Source organism: Hipposideros armiger, unplaced genomic scaffold, assembly GCF_001890085.2.
Source record: "Hipposideros armiger isolate ML-2016 unplaced genomic scaffold, ASM189008v1 scaffold_366, whole genome shotgun sequence".
Lineage (NCBI taxonomy): Eukaryota > Metazoa > Chordata > Mammalia > Chiroptera > Hipposideridae > Hipposideros > Hipposideros armiger.
In genome coordinates this window covers 509,440-532,951 of record NW_017731716.1, presented here as the reverse complement: position 1 = coordinate 532,951, position 23,512 = coordinate 509,440, and the positions used below count along the sequence as shown (strand labels likewise).

At 38.3% G+C, this 23,512-nt stretch overlaps 1 protein-coding gene across 8 annotated transcripts in view; it reads left to right on the top strand.

Moving 5' to 3' along the window:
- Positions 1 to 23,512, top strand: part of EML6 (EMAP like 6) — a 282,005-nt gene that overhangs the window by 184,267 nt on the left and 74,226 nt on the right. For all 8 annotated transcript variants that reach the window (XR_002126189.1, XR_002126190.1, XM_019662103.1 and 5 more), the window contains 6 exons: positions 1,257 to 1,350; positions 10,928 to 11,028; positions 12,454 to 12,656; positions 15,494 to 15,605; positions 15,859 to 15,986; positions 20,380 to 20,521. Coding sequence is in view for 6 of the 8 variants with exons in the window: in XM_019662103.1 (XP_019517648.1) it covers positions 1,257 to 1,350; positions 10,928 to 11,028; positions 12,454 to 12,656; positions 15,494 to 15,605; positions 15,859 to 15,986; positions 20,380 to 20,521 (780 nt within the window). In the remaining 2 variants the exon portion in view is untranslated. The remainder of the gene's footprint in view (positions 1 to 1,256; positions 1,351 to 10,927; positions 11,029 to 12,453; positions 12,657 to 15,493; positions 15,606 to 15,858; positions 15,987 to 20,379; positions 20,522 to 23,512) is intronic.

Below are 23,512 nucleotides of genomic sequence, written 5' to 3'. Positions count from 1 at the left end.
TTTAGTATAAGAATGTCCCATACAATATAAATATGCAATGTAGATATCAGTATTGCATGGGACATACTTACACTAAAAAATTATTGCTTATCTGAAATTCCAACTTAACGAGGCTTCCTTTATTTTATCTGGCAATCCTCATTTGGCATCAACGTCAGGCCTACCTTTGAAAGTAACAGGTTGAAACCCTGAATGCACTGGGGAGAAGCAGTTTATCACAATCTTGTGTTTCTTGACCCTAAAGCTGTTGGTCCTCTGTAGTCAGAGAAGGCACCCTGCTGAGCTTGTGCTGCACAGTGAGCTCAGTCACCCATCTCCGAGCCAGCACACAGCTCAGGTGGAATTGCTGACCCGGAGATGCTTCGCCTGTGAATCTAGCTTTGTGAGGAGGCAGCAAAGGAAAGACTTACTGACCATTCTTCTTCTGCCTTGAAGGGAAAAAGCAAATTAGCTATTTTTATTTCAAATTTAATTATACATTTATTTTTAATTTTTTTTTTTGGAAAACAACTGAAATCAAATTATAGTAATCACTGATAATATTATAAATAATATCTGATACTAAGGGAAAATGTTCATCATATAACAAATAAAAAAAGATTAGGTAATAGTATGTTCAGTATGATCCTGGTTTTGTTTTTTAAAAGCACATTTATGTAGAGAAAAAAAATTGACATGCGTCAAATGTAGGCCTAGAAATTTGATGATCTAAAATTTTCCTTTATTCATATATTCTAAATGTCCTATAACAAGCATACTACCTTTGAAATAGAGACACTAAGAAATTAAGATTTTTTTAAAATTATAGAATTACCTTTTGAAAGAATTTTTGACATTAAATTTAGTTTCTGTAGTGCTGTTATCTTGGAGGGTTATACAGAACTCAGGTTTCTAGAGCTGAAAATAGGCTGAATCGCAAAGCCCAAGTGGCTCTTCCAGTAACTGTCATGAGATTTGTCTGTCACAAAATAGACAAGGTTTTTGTGACTTACCTGAGAGATTCCCCCTCAGCCTTGTGTCTCAGATTGGAAGGTTGGGTCAGCAATTTCATTCGGCAACCAGTTATTACGCCTTAAGCTCAAGTGTTACTAGTTATGCATTTAATTCAGTGAGGTCCCTTTAGTATGTGACACTTCTAATGTATTTGAGCCTAATATATTAAGGTCAATTTCTTGTTCCTGTTTATAGTATATAAAACGTTTTGTTTTTTTCATTGAAGAAATGAGTCATTTGATATTTGTGTTGTTTTTATACAGCCGATGGAAAATGTCTGGTGTCGGTTGGTTTAGACGATTTTCACAGTATTGTATTTTGGGACTGGAAAAAGGGAGAAAAGATAGCCACAACAAGGTAAGAAGCTGCCGAGGTCTGATGGCATTCTGCTGATTGTTACCCTTCGGTATAAGTTAATCGTTTTCTTTTTCTGGTAAGATTTCATCTTCAAAATAGATGAAATTCACATAGGAAGCTTAACACCCAAGTGAAAACACATTGCAATAAATCATGGTGCCCACCTGACCTAGTGCAGTTAATGTTTGTTTCAGGGAATTAGAAAATTCTGAAATCTTTTCCTGAGAGTTATTCATCACTTTGCTTTTAGTTATATAGGCATTATCTATATCAAAGCTTTGTACGAGCAGTAGAAAAGCAGCTTTTCGCAGGCTTGTGCCTTGCCCCTTGTTTTTCCACTGTCTTAGCATCTGGTGAAAGATTGTCAATGTCACTGGAGTCAGACGTACCATTTGTCATGAGACTGTGGCATGCTGGAAAGGAGGCCCCATCGTGTGCATCTGCCAGTCGCTTTCAAAGCAGGCAAATTGTTTCTCTAATCTCCCCATCTTATAAATAGATTCTTTAAGACCAACTGCTGTTTATAGACCACCTGTCCTCTCTCACCCCAGCCTCCCGCCCTGCTGAATCAGCTCGAAGTCTGCACATTACTTTCTACTACTACTAGCAATGGGCTTAGCTGTTGGTCAGCCATGGTCAGAGGTCAAAATAGTTGGTAGCCAAAGCCCAGCAATACAATTTGTTGTCTGAAGTGTGTTATTAGTTTACCTCTAATTCTTCCCTTAGTTCTTCCCTGCATTAACCAACTTATATTCTATTTTGCAATATAAAATCATTTTAAGTGAATGGCTTTGAACCCCAGTATTCCGTTTTTAAATTAATATTTCCCTCCACAATATTAAGTGGGGAAAAAAGGTTGGGGTTTTTTGGGTTTTTTTTGACAATTTGATTTAATGAATGAAGATCTATAAATTGCTGGAGACTCAGAGGAAGAGCAGATGGAGCCTTGATGACTCCAGCTGACCGTTTTAGGAGAAAAAGAGAAGCTTTTCTAGTGACTGCTATTAAGGTGGGATTCTTGGCAGCAAACGGCAGCTCATAAATCTGCCTGCACAAATGGTTTTTCTCTTGGTCTCTCTTTCTACTATTTTTCACTCTTGTATCACTCCCCTCTAGTACTCAGATTGAACTCCTAGTCAAAACTGCTTTCCTCCTAAAAAAATAAGCTGAATTTTAGTTGAATATTTTTCTGATAGCATCCCATCGGCATTAATAGGTAATTTCATGCAAAGCACATGTCTGCATTTCATAAGCCACAAAAATGCAATTTTCCTGCTAGAAAACCATCTGTAACTGTAGGTGGCTCACCAGTTGCATGCCAGAAACATTAACAGAAATGGAAGAAGGCAATATTTATTAATATTGAAGAGTATATACTGGAGATGCATGGTAATGTTATGTCTATTTAATTTAATTAACACAAATCCACTTACTAGCATGATGCTAATAACACAATTTATTTTTTGAATTTCTCCCAAGTCTTATGTCACAATCCCAAAACAGGACACTGGCAGAATTGCCCTCAGAGAACATTTTTGCAGTTGTAATATAATATTAGCCAGTGCTCTTTCCAAGAAGGAATGTGTCAAGGATTGTTAAAGTTCTTTGGAAGAATATTAGAAGGTTTTAAAATAATAAATAAGGAATGAATGTTTACATAGTATTTATATAATATTAATAATAAATTTCATAATAGTAACCAGAAAAACAAATAAAAATTCTATTTATGGCCTTAAGTTAGAATGCTTAAGTAGATAAAAACTTTAAAAACAGAGATATAAGAAGTGACAAAGAAAAAGAAGTAATACTTAACCGATGGTACTTAACTGGCTTCCAGGAATCATCACTGTAGCTCCCAAGAGGACCTAATTTACTTTCAAAGGGGCTGACTCAGTGATACCTTTCCTTTGTACCTCTTGTGTCTCAGTCATTGCTGATATTGTCACCAACAAGGCTTAACAATCAACCTGCTTCTAACAGGCTGCATTGTTCTGGAAGGGTAATTTTTCTACAACAGGCCCATTATCCAGGATGTGAGATTTCCCTGAGTGAACATGCCCGAGGCTAATGTGTGCCCTCTGCACAGCACTGCACTCTCCAAAGTTGCCCCTCAGTGGTCAAAATGTTTAAATGAACCTACTTTTTTTCATCTCGGAGAAACGAGAGACATTCAGAATGGGCACATAGAGATCGTATTAAAATCTCTATGAGCCTTGATCTACTCTATTTGAACAATTTCTTTGCATCTTTGCTAATTTTCATGAATGATTTCAGTCACCTCCATTACAAATGAAATTTTTAGGCTTTATTTCAGATTATAGTTGTTCATATTATAGTCTAATATATAAGTAACACATTTAAAAACCAAGGCCAAACTCTTATGAGTAGTAGTTAAATGGCCTAATATCAGTGTCAATCAAGGTAGAATAATGAGATAGTTATGCACTTCTATGTGCCTTTATTTGTATTTTCATTGCACTGGGAACATGGCTCGGGGGGGGATGATGGCTAATTATTATTGATATGCTTCATCTCAGAAGTTTGAACAGTAGGGATACTAGGTAAAAGGTACAGTAATCAAGGTGCCTAACAAGAATACTTCCAATGTTAATGTGAAATAGTTGTGCTACTAGAAAGCTTAGGGACAAATGCAGGCCCATGGAGGGCAGGTTCATGGAGCTTGAGAGCTCTGTATTTCTGTATTAGTTTTATTGTTTGAGCTATTTTAGGTCCCTACCCTTTCATACATTTAGTGAATATGATAAAAGTTTTTTTCCACACCAAATTGGCACCTTCTCACTTTTTTTAAAATGTGTGTCTCTTTTTAAAAATAGCACTTATAAATCTTCCCTGACTTCTAAAAATAATACATGATCATTATAGAAAAGTTAAAAAGCATAGAACAACACCAAGAAGAAAATGACAGTCGTCCTTAATTCCACTATCCAAATATAGCTATGGCTAACATTTTAGCATATGTTATTTAGCATATGAGTTTCCTCTTTCTATCCATTTTTATTCATATATTGGCTATTATACATACTGCTCTGTAACTAGCTTCCCCCCCCCATTAAATGTATTATCTCACTGTCTTCTAATTTAAGTTACTTGGCTTATTTTATATTATTATTCTAAAATAGTAAACCTATTTAAATATGTTTTGGAGATGGGGTATATATTAAACGTTCATTTAGTCTTCCTGTTAAGGGAAAGAGAAAATCAAATCACACACAGGACTGGGCCTCTATGCAAACGAAAGGGTTCAGATTCGCACATCAGAAACCAGCTCTCTGGGTGTGCAGCTAGCTGCCCTTTGCTTCTAGAAGAGGCGCATTCCTTCCTTGGTCCTCTGTGCTTGCTGATAGGGTTTAAAATGTGGCCCTCTGTGGTGAATTACTTATGACTCAGGCTGTCCTGTAGTAGGGCAGTAGTACAGAGTTTTCTGCAGTCTTACTCTCTCAGCTTAGGACCTGAAACTTTTTCCATGTTGTTTTTCTTACACAGTTGTAGGCAACTTCCCTACAAATTTAATAAATGTCTAAAGGAACGATAACGGACTAATCCAATGAATGTTGTTTCGACGTGAGTATTAATTAAACATTTACAAGCCATTGTTGGTCAGTTTAGGACTTGAGCCACAATGGAAACAACACTGGTGTTTGTATGACACCAAGAAATTAGATGGAAACTAAAAAGTGCTCTTAGAAAAGATTTTTCTTTTGGGTTGTCAGAAAAGTCATGATGCATTTTTGCAACGAAAAACATAGAAAAAAATACGTCATGACTTTTATGACAACGCAATATTTAAATATTTGACATTGTACAGACACAAGTCAACAAAACAATGCTCTTTTCTAGTTTGGGAATGTAATTTGTTATATCTGTCCTCAATTTTCATTTTGTTTTCTCTAGCGTCTTCTCTCTAAAATGTATATTAATGATTTAGAATCTGTAAGGATTTCCCCCCTAGAAATTCTTGGCTGCTTCATGTCCTTTATGGTTATCTGGTTCACCTCTCCTCTTTGTGTTAAGCACATTTTCTCTTTTATTGAAGCCATTTCCTCTCTGTCCTAATTGTTCCTGAATCATCCAGTGATGTATCTTGGCCCTAGTGTTCATGCTTTACTTTTGACTTTCAAAGAAACAGAGAGTTCAAAAATCAATCCCTTCAGCTTTCCTGCCTCTCACTATAGTAGGGCACACATAATGGGTATGGAGATCTCTGTCTATTCTTTACTTTTAGCTTTTTATTATGGAAAATTTCAAAGTTACACAAAAGTGGAGGAAATAGCATAATAGGCTCCCTGTAGCCATCACCCAGCTGCAACATCCTACAAATGGTACAAATCTCTCCTTCCTTATTTTTTCCTTTTCTCTTTTGCTACACTATTTTAAAGAAAATTCAAGACATCCTGTCATTTGACCTGTATATATTTCACTAAGCATTTTTAACAGAAAAGACTTTTTTTTTTTCTGCTGAGTCATCCTGCCACCTGTTGGCAACTCAGTGGCAGCTCAGCTCAGGCTGGGAATTGAACCGCTAATTGCTCAGAGCTCGCACTCTTGAGCGAGCTCTTAACCAACTGAGCCACTCAGCTGGCCCCCCAGAAAAGAAATTTTTAAAAACCACCATTCCATAGAAACAACTAACTAAAGCAACAGTAATATCTTCCTTTCATCTGTTACCCAAATCATAATCAACCATTTCTGATTGTTTCTAAGATGAGAGTTAGTTCGTTTAATTCTACACCCAAACAAGGCCTGCGCATTGCATTTGGTTGTTACTTCCCTTAAGCCTTTTTTATTTTATAACAGCCCCCCTCCCACCTTTTTCATACCATGGATGCATTTGAGGAACCAGGTCATGACCTATAGAATGTTTCACATTCTAAACTTGACTGATTCTTCATGGAAGCATTTGAGGCATTCCCCTGCAAATTTCCTGTAAATGGTAGTTAGATCCATAGGTTTGATTAGATTCATGTTCAGTTTGTTTGTTTTTTAACAGTTTTATTGATAAGTCACATACAATACAATTCACCCATTTAAAGTGTACAGTTCAATGGTTTTTAGCATATTTTACAGAGTTTTGCGATTATTACCACTGTCTAGTTTCAGCACACTTTCATGACCCCAGAAAGAAAGCCTATACACATTAGCACTAATCTATTTTCTGTCTCTCTGGATTTTTATATTCTAGATATTGTATATAAATGGAATCATACAATATGAGGTCCTTTGTTACTGGCTTCTTTTATACAGCAAAATGTTTTAGCATGTAGCATAGTGTGTCATAGCCTATATCAGTACTTCATTCCTTTTGTTGCTGAAAAATATTTCATTGTATGGGATGTATGGCATTTTATCCATTCATCAGCTGATAGATATTTGGGTTCCCACCTTTTGGCTATTATAAATGATGCTGCTATTTGTGTACACGTTTTTGAGTAGACATATATTTAATTTATCTTGGGTATATACCTAGGAGTGGAATTGCTGGGGTAGTTGGTAACTTTACGTTTAACATTTTGAGGCACTGCCAAAATATTTTTCAAAGTGGCTTTCCCATTTTACATTTCCACCAGCAATGAATGAAGTTTCCAATTTCTCCACATACTTGCCAACACTTATTCTTTTCTGTCATTTTCATTATAGCTGCTCTAGTGGGTGTGAAGTGGTATCTCATTATGGTTTGATTTTCATGTTTTGATGGCTATTAATGTTGAGTATCTTTTCATGTGCTTACCGGCCATTTGTATATCTTCTTTGTAGATATGTCTATTCAGATACTTTGCCCATTTTTAGTAGGGTGGGGTTTTTTGTTTGTTTGTTTGTTTTTATACCAATGCTTTTAGATGTTTAAGTAAATATAATATGTATACGCTTATCGATATCATGCATAGATATAAGCATAAAAAATACTGTGACCATCTCAGAATACATGAATAAAAGTCTATTTCAAATATATGACCTAGCTTATTTTAGAAATTTTTAATTAACCACATAAAATTGAATCTTAAAAATCATTTTCCATTTTTATATGGCCCTATTGACATTTCATTGTCCAACCTGGATTCTAAAAATTGTAAAATTATTTTACAGAATTTTTTTTTTAATTATTGAGTTGTAAGAGTTTTTTTAAAAATATATATTCTGGATACACGTCCCTTATCAGATATGATTTGCAAATATTTTCTCCTACATTCAGTTTTTTAGATAAGAGTATTTGATACATACTTCATTTTTCGTCACATTGGAAGAAACATAACCAGTGGCACACTAGAGAGTGGGGGCAGTGGGAGTGATACTTCCCACGTGCAAGCAATGGAGCTGTAGTATCTGTAGAAAAATTTTTAAAGAATAATAAAATCAACTAAAAACCAGTCTTCTTTTTTTTTATTCCCATGAGCCAGCAATTCTAAACAATGCCAGAGATGGAATTGCTCTCCTCCAGGACAGATCGCTTCCCTAGCATACCCCTGTGTGGACACCGCTGTGTGAAATGTCTGGTTGACTTACTCTTCTACTCAGCCCAGTTGTGGGTTCTAGTAGTATCAGCTTGATCCTTCCATTATAAAGCTCACCATCAATGTATTATTTAATGGTTGTAGCATACATTTACAACCATGGACTGAATTGATTATTTAATCAGGGGTTAAAATAGTGTTCAAATTTTATTCATTCTTTTTGTTTTTTTTGTTTTTTGTTTTTTTTAGCTGAGCCAACCTGCTACCTGTTGGCAGCTCAGTGGCTGCTCAGCTCGGGCTGGACTCGAACCACTGTTGCTCAGAGCTCAAACTCTTGAGCAAGCTCTTAACCAACTGAGCCACTCGGCCGGCCAATCATTCATTCTTCATATTAGCTAGAATTCTTCTGTAAATAAGAATTTACCCTCATGAACTATTTGGTTTCTCTAATGTAAAATTCACACAGAAAGCAGTCCTTTAAATATTAGGGCTATTTGTCCTTTGTCTATAACTTGCAGATAGTTTTCCCAGTTTTTCATTTGTCTTTTTATTTTGTTACGATGTTTTTCATCATGCAAAAGGTTTTTATTTTTTTATGTGGTAAAATTTTTCAATCTTCTTTTAATGCTTCAAGATTTTGAGTCATAGTTAGGAAAGAATTCCCCATTCTCAGGTTAAAAGGAAATCACTCATAATTTCTTCTAATCTGCTATGGCTTCATCTTTACATCAGATCTTTAACCATTTGGAATTTATCCTAGTATCTATTATGAAGAACAGGTACAGCTTTATCCTTTTTCCATTTACAAGGTGTAAACATCCATGTGCAGATTTTTGTGTGGACATAACTTTTCAACTCCTTTGCATAAATACCAAGGAACATGGCTGCTGGGTCTTATGGTAAGAGCATGTTTAGTTTTGTAAGAAACCACCAAACTGTCTTCCAAAGTGGCTGTACCATTTTGCATTCCCATGAACAATGTAAGAGAGTTCCTGTTGCTCCACATCCTCACCAGCATTTGGTGACAAATACCATTTATTTTAAAAGTTCATTTTTTCCCCCACCCATTTGAGACCCTGTCTTTATAATATACTACATTTTAATATTGATTTAGGTCTCCTTCCTGATTTTCTACTTTTCCATTATATGTCAGTCAATTGATGCACCAGTACCGCACTGTTTTAATTATGAAGAGTTTATAAATTGGTTTAATATCTAAGAGAGCTACCCTTTCCACTTTGCTCTTCTTCAGAGTTCACCTGATCATTCCTGCTGGTTTATTCTTCCATAAGAATTTTGAAATCAAGATTTCTAACTCCAGATTATTTACAAATACCCAGTGCTCTTTTTATTGGAATAAAGTTGTATTTATAAACAAAGTTAGGGAGTATTGACATCTCTATGATTGAGTTTTCCAACCCAAAAACATAGGATGTGTTTCCTTATTAAAAGTTTACTTTTCTCTCATACAGATGTGTGTGTTTGTGTGTGTGTGTGTGGGGGGGGTTGTTTTACTCATTTTTTATATTGCACATTTATTAACAAACTTATGCCTTGATACCTTTGTTGTTTATAGAGTCTTCTCTTCCATTATATTTTTTAGCTGGTTATTGTATATATTAAGGTTATTGATTCTGCATTTTTTTTATATACTGCAAGTTTACTAAATATTTTGTAGATGTTTTACATTATTTTCTTCTGAATTTTCAAAACATATAATTATATCCTCTACTAATAGAAATAGTTTTACTTCTTCCATTCCAGCTTTTGTGCCTTTAATTTTTAAAATCTTGTCTAATTGCATTAGTTAATATGCTAAGTGGTAGTGACAATAGTCTCGTTTCTGACTTTATTGGGAATGCCATTAAGTAAGAATCTGACTTTTGGGTTCACACACACACACACACACACACACACACACACACACAACCATGAATAAGCTACGATTCTAGCACTTTTTGTTTTTAAAGATAGGGTAATGGCACACAACATTGCTGGAGAGCCAGCCTGTATATAGTTGGTCTTGAATGAGTCAAGGTTTCTCAGTGAGAATCAAGGAAGTGGGGAAATAGAAATGTTTAAGAGATAAGTTTGATGCATCCATTAATTCCTACTTCATTGAGTGTTGGACGTTTTTAAATCACAAATGAGTGTTAGATTTTTGTCAAATAGCTTTTCAGCATCTGTGAATATAACATAATTTTCCTCCTTATATATTGACATGATGAATTGTACTATTTGATTTCTTAGTAATGAACCACCCTTGCATTTGGTCATAATGTATTATTTTTAATGTGCTATTGGATTCTCTTTGCTAATATTTAAGATTTTAAAAATCTATATTCATAAGGGAGATTGTCAGTCATATTCTTTTTGTTAATTGCTTTTCTTTTCCATAATGAAATATATGTCCTAATATCACAGAGAAGACCATCAAATAGTCCATTAAGACCAGGAAACCCTTAGATTCTAATGTGATGACTTTATACTCTAAAGCAGAGATTTCTCTGGCCCTGCGGAATGTCAGTCCTCACTTTTACATTTGTCCTTCTGCCTCTTGGGCTATAAACCTACATTTCTGAATGCGTAGCATCCGAAAGTGCCTTGAATCAATAGATAACATCCTTTCTCTCTTCATGGATGTGAGCCAGGGGCTTCAATTTCTAGTGTATATTTCTAGCTGAAACTCTGTTTAACCCAAAGTTATGAGTTCCACAGTAAGAATATTACATTTGAAGCTTATCATTAATGCTATTGCAATGTCTTCCTCCTCCTGTTTGAGACCTCTATATTCTGAGAATTACTCTCAATCCTATGGTGGTGGCATTAACGTTATCTTATGGAGACATTATAATTCATTTTACATATTTCATTAATTTGTTAAAAAGCATAATTAAGTATACTTTTGTAGCAATATTAGAATAAGAAGAAAGGGCTCAAACGTGCAAAGAAAAGCCAGAGCTCATTATTTTAATGTAGGCCCTATGTGTATTTTAAGTGATCTAATTTAGTTGTCTAACTTTAATGAAAGTTAGACCAAATGCATGCTTTTAATAGAACTATATCATTGCTTCCATCAAAACTGGAATTTTTTTTTTTGTCTCTTACAGAGGACATAAAGATAAGATATTTGTGATAAAGTGTAACCCACACCATGTTGACAAACTGGTTACAGTTGGGATAAAGCACATCAAATTCTGGCAACAAGCAGGTACTGTTATTTGGGTTTATCATTTATGTGGTTGAGAGTTTTACTCCAGCTGAAGAAAACCATAACCGCTACTTAGCCTGTCTCTGTAGTCCAAAATTAAAATGCATCTAAGAGATAATCTCTCCCAAATTCAATTTGAACTGCTTAATATCTAAGCTGTAAAAATCAGAGCACGCTATATGATGCTATGCATATTTATCAATACCTAGAAAACTTTGGAAAATATTCTGCTGTGAAAATAATTATACTTAGTTATCTGTTATGAAATCAGTAATTATGTTGGACTACTGAGCAGGAAGTAAAATCATCACTTTGGTTGGGTGAATAGAATTTTCAGTATTGTGAGGCTTCCTATATTTATCACTGAATTTAGAAAATGAATTAAATCCTGATACTACACACAGTAGGTTGTCAAAATAAATATTTGTGAATTACAATGTTGATAATAATGAGTAAATAAGCATGCCAAAACGTGGAACAATATCTTACTCTTCTCATTAATAAGCCATACCTATTATTACAATTGTTTCTGAACTCTTAGTCTTAGCTTTAGTGCCAAGCCCAATTTTGTACTGGACAAAACATAAATAAGCTACTGTTCCAATGCTTTCTGCTTTTAGAGAAAGATAACATGTGTGGAGAGCCAGCCTGGCAAGAGTTGTCTGGAATGAGTCTGGTTTTCTCAGTGCTAATCAGGAAGTGCAGGGAAATGTGAACATCTAAGGGACGAATCGGATGTACCTTCCACACAGTGATTCATTTTTCCCACCCCAAAGTTGCTGTGATAAAAACCGAGGCAAAACATATGTAACATGTTTACATTTCACATTCACAGCTGGTGCTGTTTCTATTCTTTTTGCTCAGCACTCGGAAGACTTTCCTAGCTCCTCCAGGCTCTTAGTCACTCCCTCCTCTGGCTGGCACAGAACTTGCTCTGAACCTTGGTTAGACGCATCTTGTTGGACTGAGACGCTTATCGAAGTCTCTCTCCAACCAGACCATAAGTACCTTGAAAGCAGGAACTCTCTTTTCATCTTTATACCCCAGCATTGACCACTGTGCTTGTCACCAAGTAAGGATTCAGTACACACTGAATTGATGCATGAGGGAATGAGAAACACTCTTATAATTTTTTTTTTTTTTTTAGCTGAGCCATCCTGCCACCTGTTGGCAGCTCAGCTTGGGTCGGGAACTGAACCGCTGTTGCTCACAGCTCAAACTCTTGAGCGAGCTCTTAACCAACTGAGCCACTCGGCCGGCCCCAAATATATTTTTGTTTTTGATATTTTCTGCTGTTTTTCACACATCTTTGTGTATGTGCATAGCGGCAACACACTAGGTTTTCCACTGAAGATAGCCATTCTATGTGCTCATAAAAGGTGGAACTTTAAAAAAAAAAGTAATAATACTCTTGGTCAACTCCAGGTGGGGGCTTCATCTCTAAAAGAGGAATTTTTGGAAGTGTCAGAAAATTGGAAACAATGATGTGTGTTTCTTACGGGCGAATGGAAGATCTAGTGTTCTCAGGAGCAGCGACTGGAGATATTTTTATTTGGAAAGATATTCTACTACTGAAGACAGTGAAGGCTCATGATGGGCCTGTGTTTGCTATGTATGCACTGGACAAGGTATGGTACATGTTTTCAGAACTCATTTTCCTCATCAGCTTTCTAAAATGATAACTTAGTCTTAGGAAGAGCCACACCAAGAGAATGCATCTAAAAATAGCACTACCTGAATTAGGAAGTCTTTATAATGAAACTCCAGTCCAGAGAAGACAGGGAGGAGAGTACAAATATTTAAAATTTTCTCTTTCATGTATAATTATTTCCTTATATTCAGTTTCTCCCCTTTTTTCATACTTGTTCTTCCTGGCTCTCACTCCTGCAAGATCCTTACGAACTATCATTGAGATAAACGTAGACACACAGTAGCAGAAGAGTCCTGAGAAGTATTTCAGCATTGTCTTCCTCTTCGATGGCACAACGAGCAGAGACCTGGAAGTACCAAGTGGTTAGATTACTGTCCCACCCATCAGTTTGACCCAAAGTTATGTTGATAACCAGTTTGTTCAGTTTTAACAAGAGTGTTAGAGTGAAGTCTTTTCACCAGCCATTTTAGGGTTCTCCAAAGAAGCAGAACCAGTAGGATATACATATACAGTCATGCACCACTTAACGAGGGGGATGCAGACTGAGAAATGAGTCATTAGGTGACTTTGTCATTCAAAGTTGTGCGAACATCATAGAATGTACTTACACAAACCTACATGGTATAGCCTACTATTGTAATTGTATGTACTATACCTTTATACAACTGGCAGCACAGTAGGTTTGTTTACACCAGCATCACCACAAACACATGAGTAATGAGTTGTGCTATTGTGCTATGACGTAACTAGCTGATAGGAATTTTCAGCTTTATTATAATCTTACAGGACCACCATTGTATATGTGGCTCATCATTGAACAAAATGTCATTATGAGGCATAGGACTTTATATAAAAAGATTTATTATGAGGAATTGGCTAATGCAATTATGGAGGCTGAGAAGTCCCACTATGCCATCTGCAAGCTGGGGAGCCAAGAATGCCGGTGGTGTAATTCAGTCGGAGTCCACAAAGGCTTGAGAACCAGAGGATCTGATGGTGTAAATCTTAGTCTGAGAGCTGGAAAAGATGAGATGAGTTGGAAAAGATGAGATATCCCAGCTCAGTGAGTCAGGGGAAAAAGGGATGAATTCTTTCCTCCTCTGACTTAGTTCTACTCAGGCTCCCACATTGGGGAGGCCAATCTACTTTACTGAGTCTACCAATTAAAATGCTAATCTTATCTGGAAACACCCTTACAGACACAGAAATAATATTTATTTGTTTGTTTGTTTTTTTAGCTGAGCCATCCTACCACCTGTTGGCAGCTCAGCGGCAGCTCAGCTTGGGCCAGGAATTGAATCAGCAACCCTGTTGCTCAGAGCTTGCATTCTTGAGCGAGCTCTTAACCAACTGAGCCACTCGGCCGGCCTCCAGAAATAATATTTAATCTGAGCACCCCACAGCCGGTCCAATTGACACATAAAATTAACCATCACACTCGCCCTATTTCTACTCAAACTCATCTTTGTCCTGGTCTGTCCAGCTACCTACCTGCTTTATACAGATCACACTTCAGTGCTGTTAAAACACTTTCTTCAATTTGTCAGAAAATACCTATTTTTCATTCACTGCTATCTTCCTGGAGGTACCAATTCGCCTGTGCTCTTTGACCTCCAAACAGTTTAAGCCACTCAACACATCTAAGCCTAGCCTCATTTGCATGTGTCTGTTCCCAGGTAATTGTGCTGATTCCCACTGCAGAGGCAGATTCTTGTTATATGTGCAACTGTATTGTTGTTTTAGTCATTAAGCTGGTGTTTTTTTGTTTTACTGGCAAACTTGTTTTTTGGTTAAACTGCAAATGTTAGAAAAGATTAAAGCAAAATGCAAAATTTTTGTAGATTCAGAGGTTGATGTGTCATAACTTGATTAAGTTTTTTATTGCTTGGTAAATTAAGCTGACAAATCATAGGAAAAGATACGGATATCACAATATAATATACTGCATTTAAATTTAATTTGGAGATTGAATCTCCCTGGGTGCAAAATCTATAGTAAGAGTAAGAATATTTAATGTAATGAGCTTCAAAATATTAGTTGCTTGTATACATCATTAGAATGCAGTAAAAGTTTCTGAGAAAACAAAGAATTAGTACTTTTCTTTAAAAAAAAAAAAGACTTTTCTAAGAACAGTTGGTATATATAAGTTGCCAGAAATGAAAACTAGTAAGGCCAAGAAATCATAAGCTTAGAACAAGAATAAAGATTACTGTTCAGTAAAAAATATCCAATATGTTAAGCTTTTTACTTTCCATGTTTTATAAAAAATAATCTGGATTTTAATTATTGTGGAAATTGATGTCTATTGAACAAATCAGCAGGATGGTTTTGTTGTATGAAGTGCCTAATGTACTCTTAATAATAAATAATGATGTTTTCTTCTGGAAGTAATTATTTAATTTTTAAATATTTAACAATCACTTGCATTGTGGTGTTCTGATTCACTCAGCAGGAGTATATGAGATACCAGAAACTTCCAAGCTTTGAGTCTGGTCCTGTTCCACAGGAACCCACTCTCTAGTCAGGGGCCTGGGTACAGAAACAGCTGTCCATGATCCGGAATAGCAGTGGCCTGAGGAAAATGCAATGGACATGGACACACAATGGAAATGTGTTTAATTCTGCTAGAGAAGAATGGGAGAGGTGCTTCCAGAAAATATTATATTACTATTATATGTTGTCAGATTTTTTCAGTCTCCTATTCTTAGGAAGAAAACATATACACAACTGCACCCCAGGGGGAATCCTGTTGGGGCTGGGTGGTAACTGGTTACTTTAATGTGTATATAATTCTTCCCATGTTTGCCTTCACAGGGTTTTGTAACAGGTGGAAAGGATGGAATCGTGGAGCTCTGGGATGATATGTTTGAAAGATGCTTGAAGACTTACGCCATTAAAAGAGCAGCATTGTCAACTAGCTCTAAAGGTGCCACTCCCAAATATGCAATAGAAATCTTTCTGTTCATGGGGGTGGAGACAATAATATTAATGTCCTTGGAAAAACATTACCGAATCGATTCTCTTTTTCCACATTCAGAGCTCTAGGCCGATGGTAGACATGTCAAGGATGATCACCTAATGGCTAGTACTTTGGAACTATAAAAACAGAATTTATATAATAGTCAATCTTTTTATTTTTTGTTCTATTAAATACATTCTTCCCCCCACCCCTTCCCCAGGCTTGCTTTTGGAAGACAACCCTTCAATTCGTGCCATTACTTTGGGACATGGACATATCCTGGTGGGAACAAAAAATGGAGAAGTCCTGGAAATTGATAAAAGTGGCCCAATGACGCTGCTTGTTCAGGTACTGTGTTTGTACATATTCTGAACCATAATTAACATCAGAGCCAGGACTAGGGTGAGGCAGAGGGGGTGTGGCACTTAATGTGCAAAATTTAAGGAGGCATTCACTGTCAGAGTCATGAGAGTATTAATTACCTATCGCTGTGTAGCAAATTGCCACAAACTTCATAGCTTAGAACAGGACACATTTATTATCTTGTAATTTCTATGGCTCGGGAGTTTGAGCATGGCTTCATTGGGTCGTCGACTTAAGGTTCCACAGCCAGCAATGAGAGCCAGCGCTGCAGTCTCCTCTGAGGCTCAGCTGAGGAAGGATCTGCTTCCAACGTCACTCGGGTTAGCAGAATTCAGTTCCTTGCTGGCTGTTGGCCAGAGGCCACCTTCAGCTCCTGGAGGCTGCCCACAGTTCCTTGCTACATGGGGTTCTCCAACATGGCCCCTTACTGCCTCAAAGTCAGCAAGGGAGAGAGAAAAAATAGTCACTGCAGTCTTATGTAACATAATCGTATCATCACATACATGTAATCATAACATCCATCACCTTTGTCATATTCTATTGATTGAAAACAAGCCACAGGCCACGCCACATTCAAAGGGAGGTGATTACATAAGAGCGTGAAAACGAGGAGGATCATGATGGTCATCTCAAGAATCTGCCCATATGGGCCGGCCGAGTGGCTCAGTTGGTTAAGAGCTCACTCAAGAGTTTGCGCTCTGAGCAACAGGTTTGAGTCTGGCCTGAGCTGAGCTGCCGCTGAGCTGCCAACAGGTGGCAGGATGGCTCAGCTAAAAAAAAAAAAAAAAGAATCTGCCCATAACAGTTCACTCTCTGGCCACCAGTTCTTCATGTCCCTACTCATTCAAAATTCATCCTCCCCCGCTCCTCTGCCTGCCGCTCCCCCCCCCCAGCCCAAGGTCTCCAATCCAAGAGTCTTATCCCATTATAGTACCTGCTCAAAGTCCATAATCTAATCATCTAAGTCAAGTCCAGGTGAGCAGTGTGCATAAGGCTCCTTAGGTATATTTCCTTTTGGTCTGTCAATCTGTAAAACTAAAAATTTCTCTGCTCCACACACACCAAACATACAAGCATCACTTTAGATTTTGTGTTTCATTCTAGCTTCAGCCTTGATTCACACAAACACATTACATACTCCTTACCCTCTCTCTGCTCTCAAGAATTATGTCCAGGTAAAATCAGATTAAAATAAATATCAATGAACCCTTAAAGATCAAAGAAGTGATAAAATCTTACCTGAGAAGGTGGTAGTATGTAGAGGTAAGTATGTAGTCCTGCCCAATTTGGTGATGGATAGGGCATGTTTGTAGATGAAAGAGGCATGGAAGGTATAGGTTCAGAAGGTGGAGTGAAAGAATGGCCACTGAGAGTATAAGCTTCAGGACTCCTGCTGGTCCAATGGAGGAGCTTCACCTCCCTCCCCTGACCCATGCCTGTGTGGTGAATCCCAAATCCCACTGAAAGGGGCCCTCTGATTGGCTCCACCCTGGGAACAGGTCTGCACCCAGTTCATGGCTCAGAACATTATGAGGTTTTCTAGAAATGCATGTGCTCAACTCTTACTCTGAATATCCTGAAGAAGAATCTGTGTGGTGTGTGTGTGTGTGTGTGTGTGTGTGTGTGTGTGTGTGTGTGTGTGTATGTGTATAAATTCTGTGTTAAAAACAAACCTCAAAAGCTCAATAGCTGACAGTGGCAGGCAGCCAGAATTGAGAGCTGTTGGACATGCATCCTCGAGGTGTGGCTTCTTTCTTCTCCAGCTGCTCGTGCTCCTGTTGTTTCCTGCCAGACTTATTTCTTTTTCTTTCTGGACATGACTTCTTATTTAACTTTATTGAAAAGCAATTGCTTATTTCAATTTAAACAATTTAAAGTCTTTTTAATTCGTTATTGATTTTTTAATCCCCAAATGTTTGAGACTTTAAATTGTTTTCATACATGCTATATTGCTATATATTTTGTAAGATTTATACCATAATGTGATTTAAACAATACTGTAAGATTTAAACTCTGGGTATTATGTTATAGTTGAGCCAATTGTGTTTAAGTATGTTTTAAACTTAACAATAAAGGTTTTTTTACTTTTTTGTTCTCAAGAATTCTATGCTTTCTTATATTCGTTTCTATTGTTCTAATAATAAAAATAACCACAGATAACCATTTATTGAGCACCTACTCTGTGTCAGGCCATACTGTTGTACAAAATTGATCTCTCATCTCCACAGCAGATTTGCTCAGTTGAAATTGTTTTATTGATGAGGGACCCAAAGCCCAGTAAATTGCCCACAGCTACATGCTCAGAGCTGCAGAGCTGTGATTCAAACCAAGGTTTGTCAGATACCAGAGCCCTTCTTTTCACGACACCAGGCTGTTCTCTGAATGTCTCAGTGTGGGAACTGCTGAAAAGCAGTGCAGGAGACATGGTCTTCTGAGCTGTGGGTGGGTGGTAGAGCTGGTGGAACTATCTTCTCTCCTTACGGTGGGTACCATTTATTTTCTTTTTTTCTCAGCATCTTTCCTCTTCTGGTTTATCTCTCATTTGCCATTTCCTCCTAGGTAGAATTCCAGTAGTTGAATTCAATCAATATTAGGCTCCTGCAGAGATCTGCCCTGGGCTATGTGCTGTTCACTGTGGAATAGGACTTGCGGTGCTCTCAGGGCTCACAGTCCTGTTCTAAGAGAGGAAAGACACTGAGGGAAAGTGAAGGGACAGTAGAGGCAGCGTAATTAAGACCAGCAGCTATCCTGCTCTGGGAAGATATCAGAATGACTTTTCCAGTTCCAATAGTGTGACAACCAATATCACTTGGAATAGATTTTTAAGAGAAGGAAACCTAGGTTGGGGGAGGAGAGAAGTAACATGAGGTGAGTTCTGACAGTTTCCATTGTGTGTACTTTGAATATAATCAACTCAATTATGCAATTGTTTGTTATCAGCTTTATGGGTGAACAGTAAGAAAGACTGCAAGCTCATTTGCTAGCGCCACTCAAGATAATTCCAGCCTGCCTTGCTCCCTGTCCATTCCTATGTTATACAGGAATGAAGACAATTATATTTGATTAAAGAAACATAATTTTTAAATCAATGTATGAGCAGCGGTTTGAAAGGGTCTCAGAGCCCCACAACCTTATCCTCAAGCAAAATGAACAAAGGGACTTGGTCTGTAAATGAACTCCAAGCAGCTCCAGTCTGGAGGGAGATGGGGGTTGACACCTGACCCATCCTTTGACTATGAGCTTGGGGGCTAGGAGGCTTCTGAGGGGAAGAAAACTAGAAATAGAGGGTGCTCCAAATCCAGTAAATTCAAAAACAATATCTACACCCTCTAGCCCTTCTCAGATATTTGAATGTCAGCTGTATTTGGAACTTTGTGTCTTCTGCCAAATTACTGTTTTGCTCCAACAGCTCCCCAGTGAAACTGGAATCATCCAGTTTCTCTTTGGAAAGCCACCTGCTCCCCAAAGCATTCCAACTGCAAACACCTTTGAGATGCCTATGTATGGTTTTCCTTTTTTGCTTTACTAAGCAAAGCCTTTTAATACTTAGGTGCTAATTAGCAGAAATTCAGTAAACAATCTGGCCTGTTTTATTGCTCTGTACACTAATCTATTCTTTACATTGCTTTAATGGGTGATAAATTATAGGAATCAGATTAATTTCCCCCCTAATTTTTCATTTATCAAATACTGTTTTATCTCAGTTAATTATTCTAAGCCAGTTAAGTGTGTTTTTGATAAGATTTAAGTGTGTAGAATTGGTCCAATGCCTTTTAGGACATTTCTGTTTTCCAGTGTTCACCAGATAAATCAATTTGTGAATAAATGCTGAACCCAGGATGCTTGAAAGGAAAATTTAGCTCTCTCCATTTCTGTTCTGGAAAGTGCTATGTATTCAAAGGACTCAAATTGAAATTAATAAGAATATTGCTGTTCAGTTCCTCCGACAAAGATAGGTGGCACCTGCATCTTTTAGAATATCATCTTATTGAAGTGGCTTGTGTCATGATCAAGCTGTTTTACAAGGAGGTACATATATACTGAATTTATTTGATGACCAACAATAGCATAAAATGAAGGCACTTCATTATTCACTCAGTTATTTCTAAACGAGAAGATGTTTGGCATCATATAAACAAAATTTATAAGCGATGAGTCCATATTTTGCTTTCCAAATCAATGCTTTTGCATCATGTAGACCCAGCTTTAGATTCAAGTTCAAACGAAAGACTTAGTCACTGCAATCATTTTGGCTCAAGGAAGCTCAAACTGTGTTTATTGATATTTGAACCTGGGCTGAATACGCAGCACAAAGCTGCTGAAAGGCAACACAAGAAGCCTGAACCGAGTTGATGTTGCCCCATTTTCTCTCCCACAGGGACACATGGAAGGGGAGGTGTGGGGGCTGGCAGCTCACCCTCTTCTGCCCATCTGTGCAACAGTGAGCGACGATAAAACACTTCGCATCTGGGAACTATCCTCCCAGCACCGCATGCTGGCGGTACGGAAGCTCAAAAAAGGTACATGACATCACCTTACACATCTGTGAAAGTATTTACGAACAACAGAATGTGTTGGATTCATGTATGTATTCCACTAATATTTACTGAGAGCACCTATTATAAACTCCAGGATATGCTAGGCAACGGGAATTCAATGTCTGTTGCTACAGTTATCATTCGGCACATGCAGAATTATTCCAGGAAGCTGCTCTGATCTATCGGTGCCCAGCTCTGTTATTCACTTGATGTTCCTTGCACTGCACAGACATTTGCCAGCTGGGGGCAATGTGTTCTTCCTCTTCTCATTGAGAGCTGTGCCACTCAGTGGAACTATATCAGCTTATAAAGAATGCTGCTTATCTTTATGTCTGACAGTCTCCAGAACTCATTGTATTACTGGAAAACAAAAATCAGCTATTCAAAAAAATAATACTTAATATCAAGAAATGAGTAAATATGTATTGAACTCCTATGTGCACTACAACTAAGAGGTGTACCAAGAAGTATGAATTCAGCAAGTATTTATTGAGTAGCTTCTATGTGTCAGGCTCTAGGGATCCCAAGATGAATGGTACCATCTCTAGTTTCAGAGATGGACAAGATTTGAACAGAGTCCCAGCAACAGATGGTGCATTCACATTGGGTAATTTGAGGAGCGTCTAAAAACAGGACTATTTGTAAAGGGGTGGTAGGGTGCCGAGGAACGACTGGGGATAGTGCAGCACTCTGAAGCTATTAACAGCTGAGTACCATTACCAGCCCTGAGCCTGAACGGGCAGGAGGGAGTGATTGCTGGGACCCTGAAAGTGAGAGCTATGTGAGATGGCAGCCTAACCATCTCAACCACAGCCCAGAGACTCAACCACATGCAGCGACCTCGCAGCGAGGCAGCGAGGGAATTACATCCATCTTTCCTCCTTCCCTCCCTCCCTTTCTCCCTCCTCCTGCCTGTGTGCTCCCCTGGCCAAACCCAATCAGAAGCCAAAAGGCCAGGGAGCCCATTGATGCAGACCATACAGGCCAGTTCCAGGCACAGAACAGGACGGAGAGTGGGTGTGGAGAGACAAACCAAAGAAATCTGGCACAGGCTGGTACTATGGAGGCTCAGAGGAAGGTCTACTGCCAGGGACGGACAGTTTCATCAAGGAAGAAACATGAGAGCTTAGGCCCAAAGGATTTGCAAAATTTCTTAAGACAGCAAAGGATGAGATTGGGGTCTGGTGCTAAAGTATTTGTACTGGGTAGTCGTATAAGCAGAGAGACCTGGGGACTATCATCTAGGGGGATAAAATCAAGATGTCAAGATAGTAGTAAAAATAAGGAAGGTGGCTAATATTGCTGAGCCAGCAACTGTGCTAGCACTTCAAGTTTAGTTTTCACGGGAGCCCAATGACTAAGGCGTTAGTACTAACACTTACAAATTAGGAAACGGAGGCACAGAGAACTTAATTCATTTGCCCAAAGTCTCATAGCTTGTAAGTGATGAAACTGAATTCAAACCCAGGCAGTGTTGCTTCTGAGGGCACCCCTGTGGCCGCCGCATGACGCTGCCGCCTCCTACCGTATTGCCTCTCTTTACACTGAACTTCTGGGACTTTATATGTGGTGGAGCCGGGACTCAAACCCAGGTCTGACTCCAAAGCCCATGCTCTTAACTGCTACTACAAAATTGAATCATTTGGCCACTAATTTATATTGGGGAAATGATAAACCAAGTAAGCCCTCACTGCAAGCGGCTTGAATGTCAGACGATGGACTTTATTCTCTAGTTAAAAATTCATTCAAAAGAACAACTACTAAATTATGTTAGATAAGATGACCCTTCAACCCAGTTTACAGCTATGGTCCTGTTGTAATTATTAATTTTTTTTAAAGATTTTTATTGGGGAATTGGGGGATGGGAACAGCGCTGGGGAATTGGGGGAAGGAGAACAGACAAGTTGCTGTCGTTTTGTTCTTCAGTCTAGTTGTGGAGGACATTGCTTCACTGGCCCAAGTTGGCACCATCATTGCGCTCTTCCCGGGCGAGGCAGATCAGTCGCGGGCTTCTGGACGGCTGCTCACTGCGGCTGCTGGCCACTCACACTGGCTGCTGGCTACACACACTGTAGTCCATGGCAACCCACTGCCACAGGGGCTGCAGCCTACGCTGTCGCCGGTGACTCACAGCAGCCCAGCTCCAGGTTGAGCTGTTGTTCAGCATCTTAGCTGTGGAGGGCAGTGTCACTGGCCCTCATGTGCGGGATCCAAACCGGGGCCCTCTGGCGTCCCAAGCCAGTTCTTAACCACTGCGCCACGCGGCCGGCCCTGTTGTAATTATTAATATCTCTCCATTTCACTCTCAGAAGTGTCCTGATTTGTACAATAAATCATATGATTAACCTAATCTTTATGACTCTCCTCAAGGACAGGCTTGTCTTTTGTTCTTTCAGCACTAGCACCGTGCCTGACTAATCATAGGTAAATAAGTGTTTGCCATGTGAATGAATGAAGGAGAAAAGGGAGATATAATTAAGATTAGCCAATTTAAAGTTACTGGTTTGAACACAGCTCTCAGCATACCATGAACAAGGGACTGAGGGATGTGTGTGGAAGCTCAGTGGGGAATGCTTTGGTAAAAGGCTGCATGACTCTCGTTGCTGAGGATGTGCTTACCAAAGTCTTCACAATAACAACGAGGAGGGGGGCATTTCTTAAATAGGATTGCTGTTCAGCATACCCCGATAGAGCCCATACTCCTCTTTCAGAAATGTCTCCTTGTGACCCTACAAAACAGTAGAAAGCATTGCTCACGTAGCACCGTCAGCCCATCATTAGTTTTATAGACACCTCTTGAGAGATCGTTGTCCATATTCCATTCTTCTCATGATGGAAGAGGCAGGAAGCAAATATTTCACCCCCAGAATTATACATTATGATCCATGGATCAGAGAATTGGAATAAAACAACAAGGTTCTCTAAAGCAATTTTACGTGCAAGGCATGATATATATATATAAAAGTTTTTAGA